At 53.3% G+C, this 13,930-nt stretch overlaps 1 protein-coding gene across 1 annotated transcript; it reads right to left on the bottom strand.

Moving 5' to 3' along the window:
- Positions 1-7,583: 7,583 nt before the first annotated feature.
- On the bottom strand, positions 7,584-13,664 carry Tmem74b (transmembrane protein 74B). Its single transcript, XM_070007760.1, has 2 exons — positions 13,617-13,664; positions 7,584-10,034 (listed from the first exon to the last, which is right to left on the bottom strand). Exon 2 carries the CDS (start codon positions 9,991-9,993, stop codon positions 9,322-9,324), a length of 672 nt encoding a protein of 223 aa, XP_069863861.1. The 5' UTR covers positions 9,994-10,034; positions 13,617-13,664; the 3' UTR covers positions 7,584-9,321.
- Positions 13,665-13,930: the final 266 nt, after the last annotated feature.

Raw genomic sequence — 13,930 nt, 5'->3', positions numbered from 1 at the left:
CCTGAGCTGAATGTCAGCTTTGGTCTTCCGGGTATTTCTGGCAGTTCCCACGTCAGACACTAGCATAAATCCTGGAGACAGAGTGCTGATCACCTTGAAGCCTTTAGAACATATGCTGTGGAGAAAGAAAGGCATAAGTGCAAATGCCATCATTGCTCTTAACTGCCTTTGAGGGCTGGTGGATGGGTGGAATGTCTGTCTCTGTTTTGGAATTGGACCATACCTGCAGCTAAAGGGGCTTTCAAGGAGCAATTTCCTCATAAAAATACCCATTTCAATCAGAGGAACATTTAGAGGAATATTGGATTAAAGGCCATTGGACAGATATCTGCAGCAAATATAGGTAACTGTTAGAACTCTGATTTTAGGAAAAGAGGAAATATAATCAATAAATTGGCCACTGATTTTCTAGTAGCAAAAGGTCAAAAAGAATCATATATAAAGTCCTGTTTTCTGAAGACAGTGATACATTTGCAGAATCAGCCATTTTTCATGTGGTCTTGCATCAAGGACATTGGCAATGCCGTGGGACTGGGTGGGAAGGAGAAGAGTGGGGGGAGGGAGGAAGGAGGCAGGGAGTGGGGCTTGAATTTCCCGGCAGGCTGTTGCTGCTGTTTCTGTCTGAGCTAGGAATGGTAACAAGCAGCAGTGGCATGTTTCAGGCCATGTCTTGTAGAACCCAAAACAGCCTTGACAATAAACATCAGCATTAATAGCCTGTTTTCTGTTTCCTTCAAAGTAGCTGCTTTATATAGAGAGAAACTACCTATAAGCTGTCCTGTTTAAAGTACTGTGATTCAGTGAATTGTAGTATATTTATAGTATTAGGCATCTGCCACCAGGACATTTTACCACCCCCAAAAAAGTAGCTCCATACCCACAGGCAATTTACCCCCTTTTCTTCTGTCCCAGCCTAGGCAACTCTTAGTCCACTATCTAAAAATTTGCTCATTCTGGACAGTTCTCATAAATGGAATCAGTCCGGCTTTTTCAAGATTAATTCATGTGGTAGCCTATTGCATTCCTTTTGTGGCTGAATAATCCATTATAGGGCTATATCACATTTTATTAATCCATCAGCTGATGGCTAGTTGGATAGTTTCTCCTTTTGGGTTATTATAATTAATACTACTAGGATAGCTTCTCCTTTTTGGCTATTACAATTAATACTACTATGAAAAGTGGTGTACAAGATTTTACGTGGGCAGATGAGTTGTGTTTATCTGGGCAGTGAAGGAGTCTGTCTACTTGCTGGTGAGGAACTCTTGTTTTCCACAGCACCGCACCATCCTCACACCCAGAAGTGTGGAAGACAACTCCAGTCATTCTCGCCAGCTCTGTTACTCAGCTTCTGGCCCAGCCAACCTAGTGGCTCTCAGCTCACCTTGTTGTGGTTTTGGTTGTGTGGGTTTTTTTGTTTTGTTTTCTTTTTTACCTATATTTATGTCATGCAAGAAAGAAAGAAGAGCATTCACCCTCAGGGAGCAGACCATGGCTTTGAGAACAGCCATCTTGGGGCAAGCCATTGCCAGTGAGACACAGAGAAGTTGTGACTTTGGGGGATGGTTCTTGGCTAGATGTGATACAGGACAGTCCTTCAGGTGAGTTCCTATGACCTGTTCTGATACAGTGAAGTTCACAGCACCACCCTTGCATGGTTTGAAATATCATAGTTCATCAGAGGCTTACACAAGTAGAATATGAGTCTGGTTCTAAACCATGGTCTTCCAGTGGTGCTGAAGTGCCGCAGACCTTGTACTGACCCGCATTCCACCTTCTCTTCTTTGGATGGTTTTCCCCATGCTTAGATTAGTGGCCCCTTGTGTTACCTTCTCCATCCTGAACTTCAGGACACCTCCAATCCAAGTCATGAGTCTCTTAAGACCCATCCCAAGAATGCATAGTGTTTGCAATGCCAAGTATATTCTTAAGCTGAGCAGTGCCTGTGGACGCAGAGTTAAAGAATATGTGGTGAGTCCCACACAGACTCACTCTTTAGGGCCCAGCCTCCCTGGGGCCTCCCTATCTGTTTTCATTAATAACACTGTGTTACAGACCCATGGCTGTCTTCACAGGAGGACAACTGGGACACAGGGAGTAGGTCATGTTCTCTGTCACCTAATCTCATACACTTTGGTGCAGTTCTGGTAAACACAGGACTCACTACCCCACAAGCATACCTCTACCTTTTGCTGTCCTAACACTTGCATGTTTGCTGGGTAGTGTTGACTTCTTGCTCCAGGCAGGATCTGGGCCCCAGACCTTGTTTGCCACAAACACACCCTGGCTCACTCCAGTTAGGATGAGCCCTGAATCTGCCTCTGGTAGCAGGCTATAAGGCAAGTCTAAGCCGGCACTGGGGGTGGAGGCAGTGTGGTGTTCCAGCCCTGGTGATAGGACAGACCCTAGAAGGCAGGCGTGAATGTGACCCCACATTCCTTTTGCCAGTGTGTGGCAAACGTGCCATATCAGCAGATAATGGTGGCCCAGTGGGTGCCAGTCACAATTATTACCAAGGTCTTATGGGTAGGTGAGATGAGACTCAATGAGCCAAAGAATAGGAACCTTGCGCTGTCCCCAATGCAGGGGACAAGCATTAATATGGTGCCCAGTATGCTAGGCATACCATCTCAAGGAGTGCTCCTCAAACCCAAGATAAACCCTCCTAGTGACACTTGTTGTGCCAGATGTCCCCAGGGGGGGTGGCAGAGTAGGGATCATTGATTCTACAGCTGTAGCATTTTTTTTTTCAATAGAGGTGTCCTAGACCTCATGCCCTGGCCCAAACCCATCCCAGAAGCTGGGAAGAATCAAGGCCTGTCTGAAAAAGAACAATGCTGTGTGATCCTAATAAACAAAAACATTCTTTGGCAAAATGCTCCTCATACTCCTAAGCTTAACAGCTACTGTTCCAGAATGCCTGGAGCAGAAGGGGATTCTGGTCCACCCGGCACAGCCTCCACCTTGCAGAGGAGATAAGCCCAGAGCCCCCTGGATGGTAAACTCCTTGGAGGCTTCTCTGGGTGTCAAAACCAGGTTTGGGCTCTAAAGGATGGCAATCACTTGCCCCCAGCGGCTGCTCACCTGCCCAGCGGCTGCTCACCTCAGCCTTCTGAGTTTAGTAGGATAGTCTGCTCAATGAACAAGTGGAAAAGCAAGTCCAGAGCAGATGAGTAAGGATGACCTTCCCAGAGTCACACTGACCTTAGAAAATCTTGGCTTCAACTCCAAGGCTCTCCCACCAAACACTGGCCAAAACAGTCATGGAGGTTCTGATGCTCTCCTGAGTAGTTAGGAGAGCATTGTACTAGTTCAGCACCCTGGCCAGCGCCTGCCTGCCCTGCAGCCCTGGGAGGAGAACTTTGGGCCTGGTTATGCCAGACCAGTCTACCCAAAAACCCAGATTGTCCAACTCCTAGGAACAGGGAGGCATCCCTGAAGGGAGGAAAACTATATCTAGGATTCCTGCCTCCCATGTAGAATTCCCACCCTCAGAACTACAGGAGCAGATTCATCCTCAGGCTTTTTGCATCCATGAGAAGCTCATGAAAAGGGATGGGCCTGAGTCATAGACACCCTGGGCAAGTCCTGTCCCCTTTGCTTTCCCATCTGTAAAACCAAGGTAGGGATGGAGCTGACTAGGATCTGGCCACTTGTGAGTAGTCCACAGCCTAGATCTTCCATAAACAAGCTCCAACTGGCTTCTGTCATATTAAGTCATGTGATACATGATGATGTATCATTAGGCTTGAGTCTTGTCCCTGCTTTATTAGCTGTGTGGACTTTTGCAGATGCCTTGGTCTTCCTCATCTGTGAAATGGAGGTGATGACAGGTGTTCAACCTTTTGGATTCCTCCATGTCCACATTTCTTTCACTGAAACTACTCATAAGTGGTAGGAATAAGGAAAGCATAAGTAGAATTGTGATCCAGATCAGCCTAGGTGAGAGGGGGAGAGGGTCAGGAGACCCTATCTAGAAAATTACTAAAGCAAAAAGGGGTGTCGCCTGACTCAAGTGGTAGAGCCTCTGCCTACCAAGCACAAAGCCCTGAAAAAAAAAACAAAACTGGGATTTTATCTATTTAGTGCTGAATCTCCAAGCACCAGAGAATGAATGAATGGTGTTTGGCTGGGCACCTCAGATGGTCTGTGCCCCCGTCACTGTGAGTGGGTGCTGTTCTAGCCCCAGCATGTGCTATCTCATTGTCCCCAGCTTTGGCCTCAGCAATGCGATAATGCCTGGCATCATCTCTGCGCCCACTTAAAAGTTGAGCTGTCCAGCTGCCCTTGAGAAACCCGGGGCTCTGGTGACCACAGGGAACAGCTGGCCAGAGCTGGAACAGATGCCTTTTGGTCCTGCCACCACTGCCACAGCCACCCGCTGCGTTCATTGATGTCCCTGCCAAGCCCTGCAGACATCTGCACTTGGTCCCAGCTTTCATCTGGTGGGGGCTCAGGAGTGGCTGGCGGCTGGCAGGAGAGTCGGCAAAAGTGACAGCTCACCTCTGGATGCCTGGCCGCTCCTAAGCAGCTTCAGTGAAAGAGGTGGACACCGAGACAGGGATCAAAGGATGTAGGGAGAGTAGAAGAGAAGAAGAAAGAGACGATTGGAAAGGGGTGGCTGAATGTCATTGGCCCTAAGTCAGACACCATACCTCCTGGGAAGAGGTTGACAAGGCCGCCGCCACCTTCCCCGGCTCCCTCCCTGCTCCCTGGGGCCAGTCTTGCTGCTAGCAGAGCTGGTTAGTGAGCTCCCTTTCACTCAGTGAAAGTGGCTGTGTCTTGACCTTGGAGGTAAGAGGTCACACGAGGGAGCTTGAGGTCATGCTGGGGTCAGGACTGCAGCGGGAGCCCTGGAGAATTCCCACAGCAAGCCACAGTGCTACAGTCCTCCCCCACTGCATCTGCCCTTGCAGATCCTTCCTGGTACACACATCTGTAGCCATCCAAGGGCAAACAGACCTTCTGCTACTCCTGGAGCCTGTAGAAGTCTTCACAGTAACCTGCAAGCCAGTTACTAACTCCACCCGCACCCCCCCCCACCCCCCCATACTCCAGCATGTCATCTCCCACTCCTTCCTGCACAGAACCTGTAGACCTTACCCTCCCCCCATCCCCACTCTGCCTGCTGTGGAGGACTTTGCTCACGCTGGCCTCTGTGTGTGTCTGGGGTGTCTTTTCTCCTCATCCCACATGGGTGCCACTTCATTGTTTGAGATTCCTACTAGGCCTCCCCCTACCAGGACAGCCTTACTCCAGCTCACACAGCTGCCTCATCCGCACCCCCACCCCCATGCACAAGCCTCCCTGCTTCCCACATCACCACAGGGACCACTGAACTGCCCTATTCCCCAGCCAGCCTGGCAGTGGCTCCAGGACAGGGGCTGTGTGTGAAGAATGGAGATTAGATGTGCGTGAATAAATGAACCTGAGCGCTGACATTTACCAAACAATTAGGAAGCACCGGCGCAGAAAGCATCAAGTGAGTAAGCACCGTGCTAAGTGCTTCCTGGACAGGCTTCTGGGGAAGGTACTGAGATTCGCACTGTCACTTACACAGCTCAGGAAACAGTCTACAAGACACTGGGCACCTTCTCAGCACCCTGGCAGTCTGGAGACACTGACTGACTTTTCCATCAGATCTCATGGAGTCCTTCTGGAAGGCTCTGCTCTCAGCCTAGATTCCCCTGGGGAATCACAACGTGTGCACGCGCACGCACGTACGTGCGCGCGCGCGCACACACACACACACGAAGGAGGAAGGTGGCCATCCTGTCACACTCTGCACTTCACAGGTGGCCTGGTACCTCTGCCCATCTGTCCCTGGGCAAACTAGGCCTGGAAGAGGGTGTTTGGGCAAATGTTGTCCTTGTCTTTAGCCAGGCTCTGGCCAATGGAGCATTGGCGTTCCTCACAGGAGGTGTAAAAGCTCAGGGAGCTCACCAAACTCTACAAGCTCCATCCCTGAATATAGACAGTGCCTGATTGCTAACATCCCTTCAGTGATGAGGTACTCACCACCAGCATCTGGGAATGATCTCAGCAAGCTTCTCTCCCCTGAGTGTCTCTGCCTTCCTCAGTGCTACTGACACCCCATCTTCCTCTTGCTTCTGCCCTTTGACATTCAAGGAACCACATTCTATCTGCCCAGTTTTACGCTGGAAGACCAAGGAGGTAGACCTACCTGCCCAAAGTCAACACTGGGCAGGACCTGGCTCACCTAGTCCCCTCCCAAAGTGCCCAGGTAAACGTCTTAGCATCCTCCTCCTCTCCCCAAGTGAAGAGGCTTGGAAGCAGTACAGAGAGTATGGAAGGAGATGGCGACCCACCCTGGAAAGGGCAGATCTGACAGTGGGGAGGGAGGCATGCTGGGAACCACACAGCCTGTAGCTGGCAGAGAAAGCAAACGTCGTCAATCATCCAAAGGATGCCCTGGCTTGGTGCTGCTTCCCCAGAGCATGTGTCCTTGGCTTCTGAGCAAGGTCAGACAAGAGGAAGCTGTGTGTGTGTGTGTGTGTGTGTGTGTGTGTGATAGGATGTGAGTGTGTACACACAAGGGTATGTGCATATGTACCTGCATGCATGTAGGCAGATGCATGTGTGCAAGGAGGGCATTTTAAAGAGAATCCCAGAGAAGGTAATATTTATTCCTGAGAAAGGGAGCAACAGCAGTGGATCCCAGCCAGCACCTGAGATGAGTGAGTGGAGACTTCCAAAGGCCCAGGATTGGGTGCCTCTGAAGGCCTCAGAAGGGGGCTGTGCAAGGGAGGGATCTGGATGCATGAGCTGTGCTAGTCCTGCCTCCATCCACCTCTGGCTGAGTTTTGCTTAGAACAAGAGACATTTAGCAAGGCTTAGGGCAGAGGGATGACCTGACCTAGCTGAACACGGGGTGGGAGGGAGGGGGAGGAAAGAAAACCATGACCTCCAGAGAGTATCCTGGATGGGTATCAGTGGCCAAGGAATGAGCTGTGATGAGACTAAAAGTGGAACCAGCAGGATCTGCCAGTGGGCCAGAGGTACAGAGTAAGAAGGAGCCGAAGGCTAGCCATGAGTATCACCAGGGCTCGCTCACTCCAAAATCGCGATGTGTTCAGATACTGCGAGGAAAATTGGGCTTTTGGAACCCTGGTAGCCTGTTGTGTGGGAGAGAAAAACCCTACAAAGGACCTTCTTAGGCATCTACCCTCTACCTGACTCCTTTCTGTCTGGGATCTGCCAGTTTGGGAGAGTTCAGCTGCAATCTAGGGAAATGTTTTTGGCATCTCGCACGTTTTTCTTAATTCACTGACAAGGTAATGACTGCCTCGATCCATTATCCACATTTTCTAAAGGAGTTTCCGCATCAGCATGCAAAGCAGGTTTCTGTGGTTTAGAGAAAAACCTGAGATTCCTGGAATTTAATCTTCTCACAGATTTTTTTTTCCCCTCCATACAATTCATTGCATTTCAACGGATGTGAGTGGATGATCTCAGGTTCAGCTTCTTCACAGGTTTAAGAACCAAATGAGCCCCGACCCCCCCCCCACCCCCCCACCCCCCCTGCCACTGTCACAGGAACCAGTATGGCTTAGGTTCACATTTTTATTATTATCATTATGGATTTGCAAAGCCTGGGCCCATCATTTGGGATGGTCCAGTTCCACTGTGGTTCACCAGGGGTGGAATTCTTTGCGTTGTTCCTTTGCTTGGAGCCTGAGAGAGAGAGAGAGACTGACTTGTCTACACAAGCCCAGGACTCGTGATCCTCCCGCCCATGCTGGGCAAGCTCCACCCATTCACCACCACTACCTCCGAACCTGGGAGGCCAAGCTCTACCATCTTTGTCCCCTCAGCAATCACTGGGCCCTCAGCTCTGGCAAAGACTGCCAGCAGAAGCAGATATTTGATCTGTCTCAGAAGCTGTGACATTACACTGCCCCAGAGGCTCAACTCGCTAGACTGAAGGCTCTTGTTACAGGGACTCAGGGCATTTCTAATCCACAGACTCCCCCTGCATCTCCCCACCGCCCACCCCATCCATACCCCATGACAGCCCAGATCCTCAGCCCCTAGGGGATCACCAAAACAACTCACCAGTGGCTTAGAAGGTATGGGCTCTGGAAGCCCCCAATCCTCACACACCCACAGCCCCTTGCCCTTAGAATCTGTGTCCCTTCCCCATTAGAAGTTTAAAGGGAGTTTGGAAGGAGCCTGCAAAAATTCCACAGGACCAAAAACAAACAGTGATCAATATGGCTGGAGTATCTACCTAAAAGTGCCTGATTTCTCCCCAAACAAATATGGCTGCATGTTAACTACTAAGAGGAGAAATAAAGATTACAAATTCAGCATTTATACCTTCAGACTATACTTTCAGGGATCACATCTATAGTTTGCTACAAATTCAGCATTTAAAAAAACAAATTCTTTAAAAGAAAAACAACATTTTTTACTACCAGAATGAGGTCAATCCCTAGGGACACACGGTTGCGAAAGGAAGTGACGATGGCCACCTTGTGCCACAGACACAGCAAAGCCCTCTCGGCCTCCCACTCACCTGCACTACGGGAAGTGATACCCCAAGACCAAAACTAAGGTTTTGGCAAATGATAGATTTAGCCCAACTGGACCAAAGGACTCTAGAAGGCCTAAGATCACCACTCCTGGGTCACCAAGTGGTGATCACCAAACGTGGGCCAGAATGTGCCACTGAGAATAACTTGTGCCTGCTGGTCCTTGGAGGAATGGCCGAGGTCAGAGTTGGGGGGTTCTCATTTCCGGGGCAGAGCTGGCCCTAAGGGTTTGTGCAGTTTAACCTCTCACTTTATGGACAAGCCTAACAGCTGTCTGTAGTGGGGGAGATTATAGTTCAGTTAGTGGAATGCTGCAGGAGTCACCCCAATGCTGAATGGGATCCCCATTTTCAAGAAGCTATCTGCCACCGTGGATGGCCAGAGCTCAAAATCCCCCTCCACCCTACCCTGCCAAGATCAAACCTTGGCAGAAGAGGCTGGTGGAGGTCTCAGAATTCCCCCAGGCCTGGGCAATCTTTCAAACAACTCTCAGCCCTCAGAAATGCCAAGAGACCTCATCTTCCAAGAGCAGTGGTTTCCAAACTTTGTATTTTTAGCAGCAGAAGCCATCCCCCTCCAAACAAAACCTTATGCAAAACCTCAAGCTGCAAAACAGATCAGTGAGCACTTTGCATGTATGTGGCCTGGCCCAGGCTCTGTCTCCTTCTCTGGCACCAAGACTCCTTCCATGGGGCACTATGTGGAGCTCAGGCCTCTGGGGGCCTTAGACCTGCAGCTGAAGCAGCCACCAAGGGTGTGCTCCTACTTAAGAGCCCTGGAGGGGGTGGCTGGTCTCTGAGACTTGGACAACCTCATTCTCCACCAGGGCCTGGCCTCCATCCCCAGTGAGCTGTCTCATGCGCAGGTTAATGGAGCCGTAGGTCTTCCTGGAGCCCCTGCCTGGGACGAAGGTCCGCCGGCGGTACAGCTCACCCTTGCACAGGGAGACCATGAGCAGCACAGACAAGAGCATGCCGCCCACAGTGAGTAGCCCCAGGCCCGCGATGATGCACTTGTCCAGGTGGGTGCCCAGGCGGGCATAGTACATCTCTAGGCGCTCCATCTCCCTCGCGGTCACTGTATCTGGGTTGACGCGGGCCTCACGGGGGATGGCATAGGCTGTGACCACCAGGAGAATCCCACTCACCAGGAAAACCAGGGCAGAAACAAAGCCATAATCCACCGGGCGGCTTATGGGCTCCAACCCCGGCCCCTCCTCTGAATGCAGGGACAAATCGTCCCTCTGAGACCGGGGCAGTGAGGAAACATGCCCTGGGGAGCTGGGGGAGCCACCCAGTCTGGCATCCCCAGAGTACTGGAATCGAGTCTCATGCTCCTCAGAGGAGAAACAGGCATTATCCACACCCACTCTGGGTGGCCTTGGGACCTGGGGACCATTGCTCAATGTCTTCAGTTCCAGTCCAGGGATCGATGCCATTGGGAAGGAAGACCCCAGTTCATCCCTTGGCCCCTTGGCAGCTAGAAGAGAAAACAGCACATTAGTTGAATTCAGCCAACTTCTGCCAAGTAAATGCCTGCTGCGATGGGACATCACACTTGTCCATGGGTGTGGTTCCACCCGGGGTTGGCTGGACATACAGAGGAGGAGATGGGGACAAGAACAATGACACAGCAGTATGGTCCACGCAAAGATCCTCTCCAGCACGGGCTGGTATGTGACTTTGAACAAGTCCCTCGGCCTCTCTAGGCCTCTGTGTCTCCGTCTATGGAGTGACAGGATAGCAGCACTCCCTGCTGCACAGGCCTAGTGTGGGATGGAGGCAACACACAGAAGTGTCAGCGATGGAGGGACTTAGGGCGGCCATAGGCTTTAAGTCCATCTTGAGCTTAGGCACAGTGGTGTGGGTGGCTCTCCAGACTAACTATTCTCATGTGTAAAGTGGGAGTAAACAAAACATCTTCCTCCCAAGGTGGCTGTGAGGATTTCAAGTACAATGCACATGAGGCCCTGGCTGGTTCAATGCATGAGCATCATTATTTGTGGTGAGGATGGAGTGGGGTGAGGACAAAGGAGAGGAACCAGGGAAGCCTCTGAGACTTGCTGTTCCTGGGGCCAGACTTATGGGGCTCCCCATAAGTAAGGTGATCTAGGAGGGAATTCAGGAAAGGAAAAGAAGGGCCCCAGAGGCAGCTCAGAGGGCTCTGAAAGCCAGGCCGGGGAGTCAGGGGAGTGATGGCGTTAGAACCCCGAGGGCTGAGATCCAGGTGAGTTTCAGAAGGCAGCAGGACAGATAGTAGGAAAGGAAGCAGGAGAATGGAGGGCAGGGTCCGCCAGGAAGCCAGTGGGCAGGGGGAGCTGACACCACACTGGTCCCTGAGCACGGACTGGCCCCTGAGCACGGACTGGCCCGGTGGTGGCTCATCTCACAGGGAGGCTGCTGGGGGCTAGAACAAGCTATGTGTTTCACTCCTTGGGATAAGGAGCAGCGAGGCGGGGACGGGGAGGTGCAGACCTGAGAGTCAGGACTGAAACTGAATAGGAGAGGTTAGGAGGGGGAGGAAGGAAGGGGGGAAGAAGAGAAAAGGGGAGGAGGGAGAAGGGGGACTCTGTGAGCTGCAAAGCTGGGATATCCCACCATGCTCAAACAAGTGCGCATGCATGTGTGTGTGCACGCACACACAGACACACACACAGACACACACACAGACACACACACGGGCACACCCATCAAACAATACCTATCTACAGTCCCATGGCCAGATTTGACTCACACAAATTTTTGCTTTGTTTTATTTCTAGTCTGGTTTCAGTGAATTAGTTTTACACACACACACACACACACACACACACACACACACACACACACACACACACACACACACACACACACACACTTATATGTATAGCAAAATCCCATTTTACTTTTTGGATGCCTGGCTTTTTCTTCTCTTGAAAAATGGAAGAATCAGCCCACCCTGGTGCCATTCCTTCCTAACACCCGGGGACAGCTATCAGCCCAGTCCTGTCTCACCCAGATCCTGTCTCTTTCCCACAGGCCCCTCCTTCACTGCAGAGCCACACAGCAGGTAGCTCTGCTGGGCCCTGGGCACAGATACCCAGACCCCCTGAGCACACAAGTGCTCACACATCCCAGGGACACCATCCCCTAGATTCAGAATGGCTCTGTGCTGCTATCTGTCACATGTACACACATGCACACACATGCACACATACCTGATGCTGTGCATTCTCGTGTTTATTCTCTCATGCTCTGCAGTTGTATGTGTGAATCTGAGCAAATGAATGAAGTGAGCATGAATGAAATGGAAGTCTTACATGCTGAGGACGAGGTTCCATGCAAGAAGGCACAGGCTTCCCCCTTCTGACCTTCTGAACCATGTGGACGGGCAGCCCTGGGCCTTTCATCTGAGCACAAGACCTGCTTCTACAGACAATTCTGTCACTTTGTCCCTCTTTCCGGAGCATTCATTTAATAAGTGTTCACTGAGCACCCACTATGTGCTGGACTCTGGACCCGCCCTTCATTCAGGATGAAGAATATCTTGGTTAATCTTCACAGGGAACAGGAAACATGCCGGGATTCCATGGCACACACGAGGGAGCCAGGTGAGTGCAGGTGCTCTAAGATGATTGTACCCTAAAGCCTGCACAGCTGTGCAAGTCCTGTGCGTGACAGCACTCCACCCTCCTTCCCCAGCTCATCCTGTTCCTTGCCTGCCCTCCGCTTGGTCCAACTGTAATAGAGCCCCGAAGGTCCTGCCTAGGGCCCTCTCACTCCCTGGTGATTGCTCAGGAAAGACAGGAGAGCTGGCTGACTTTTGGTTCTTAGCACCAAAAGCTACGTCCACGGTGCTAAGGTGCTCAGATGTGCCCCACCCATCAGTCCCCTTGAATATCCTACCTCTTCCCTGATAACCCTATATCCCAGAGGAAATCTGGGCGCTCAAATTCCTGGCTTGGGGCTCTCTTTCACCCTACAAGAACCCAAAACTTTTCCGTAGGATGACAGTGTGTGTGTGGTGGGGGGGGGGGGTCCTCCACCCTCAGTTTTAGAATATGTTTTTTTCTCATTAAGGTCCCAGTGCCCACCAGTTAGTTACTCAAGACCATGCCATGCCATGTTCTGGTGCCCATCGGTTACACCCCACCACCACCACCACCACCACCATACCCATCTGCAGTGGGGGCAGGTCCTGAAAGGCACACCCCCAGGTACGGGGAGCCAGCAGTGTGACCCGCGGGCCACTCTGGTACTAAGGAGGGAATAGAGTGAAGAGAGAAAGGGAGACAGACAGACAGACCATCCAGAAAGATTCCCCTGGTCCTCCTAGGACGGCTGAGATCCAGGCCATGTCCACCCCAGACCTGCCCAGGCCCCAACACCCGGCCCATGGCGTAGGTACCCCAGCACCCAGGGAAACAGACGCCCAGCGAGGATGGGCGAAGCTTCACAAATCCAGTCGGCAGACACACGCACGCATGAGTTGTACACAAAGCCTCCTGCGCGCGGGTACGCACACGCAGGTCCACGCTGTCATACCCAAAGTTCCGCGCAGAAAGCCCCGGCAGCCCGCCCGCCCGCCGCGCCCGTGCGCCCGCCGGCCCGCAGTTCACACCCCCCGGCTCCTGCCCTTGACCGCCAACGCCGCCGCGGGCCCGGGCCAGGCCGGAGCGGGCCGGCCGGGCAGCGCCCACCGCAGGGAGGCCCCGGAGATGCCGAGGCGCGGCGGGGATCCGAGCGCGCCCGGGTCCCCCCCCCCACGCCGCGGCGCGTGTCCTTCGGCGGGCCGCGAGGTCAGGCTGAGCTGTCCGCCGCCGCTCCCCCGCCGCCGCCTCGGGCCTCCGCCTCCCGCCGCCGCCACGCCACCCGCCTCGCGGAGCCCATCGCGCCCGGCGCGCCTACCTGCACCGGGCCTCCCGCCGCCTCCCCACGCGGGGCGGCCCGGGGTGCGTCCTCCCCGGCGCCCGCCTGCCCGAGTCTGGGCTGCGGCTCGGGGCCCGGCCGCCCCTGCCTCGCCCTCCTCGGCTCCCGCCCACCTTCCCCTGCCGGCCCCGAGCCGCGGCCGAGGCGCACGTACCTGCTCGCGCCGCGCGGGGCCACACCGCCGCGGCTCCGGCCGCCGGGGGGCTCCGGGGAGGGAGGGAGGGAGGGAAGGAGGGAGGGAGGGAGGGAGGGAAGGAGGGGCGGGGAAGGGGCGGGAGCCGGGGATCCTCGAGCGCCGCCGATCGAGCTCCGCCTGCCGCCGGCGAGGGCGCCCCGAGAGTTAGCGCGGGGCGGGACCGGCAGGCGGGCCACGGCCTAGGGCGGGGGACTCGGGGGCGCCGACCCGGCTTCCTCCTCCTCCTCCGTCAGGGCACCTCCGGAGTGCCGGCGTCCCCGCCAGGGTTCAAG

This window comes from Dipodomys merriami, unplaced genomic scaffold (assembly GCF_024711535.1).
Source record: "Dipodomys merriami isolate MVZ:Mamm:240054 unplaced genomic scaffold, mDipMer1.0.p SCAF_7, whole genome shotgun sequence".
In the NCBI taxonomy this organism is placed as follows: domain Eukaryota; kingdom Metazoa; phylum Chordata; class Mammalia; order Rodentia; family Heteromyidae; genus Dipodomys; species Dipodomys merriami.
The sequence above is the reverse complement of the archived record's forward strand: the minus strand, read 5'-3'. Positions and strand labels throughout refer to the sequence as shown.

Bases quoted from the DNA above. Each gene is read 5' to 3' on its own strand.
- Tmem74b (XM_070007760.1), bottom strand. From the start codon at position 9,993: ATGGCATCGATCCCTGGACTGGAACTGAAGACATTGAGCAATGGTCCC.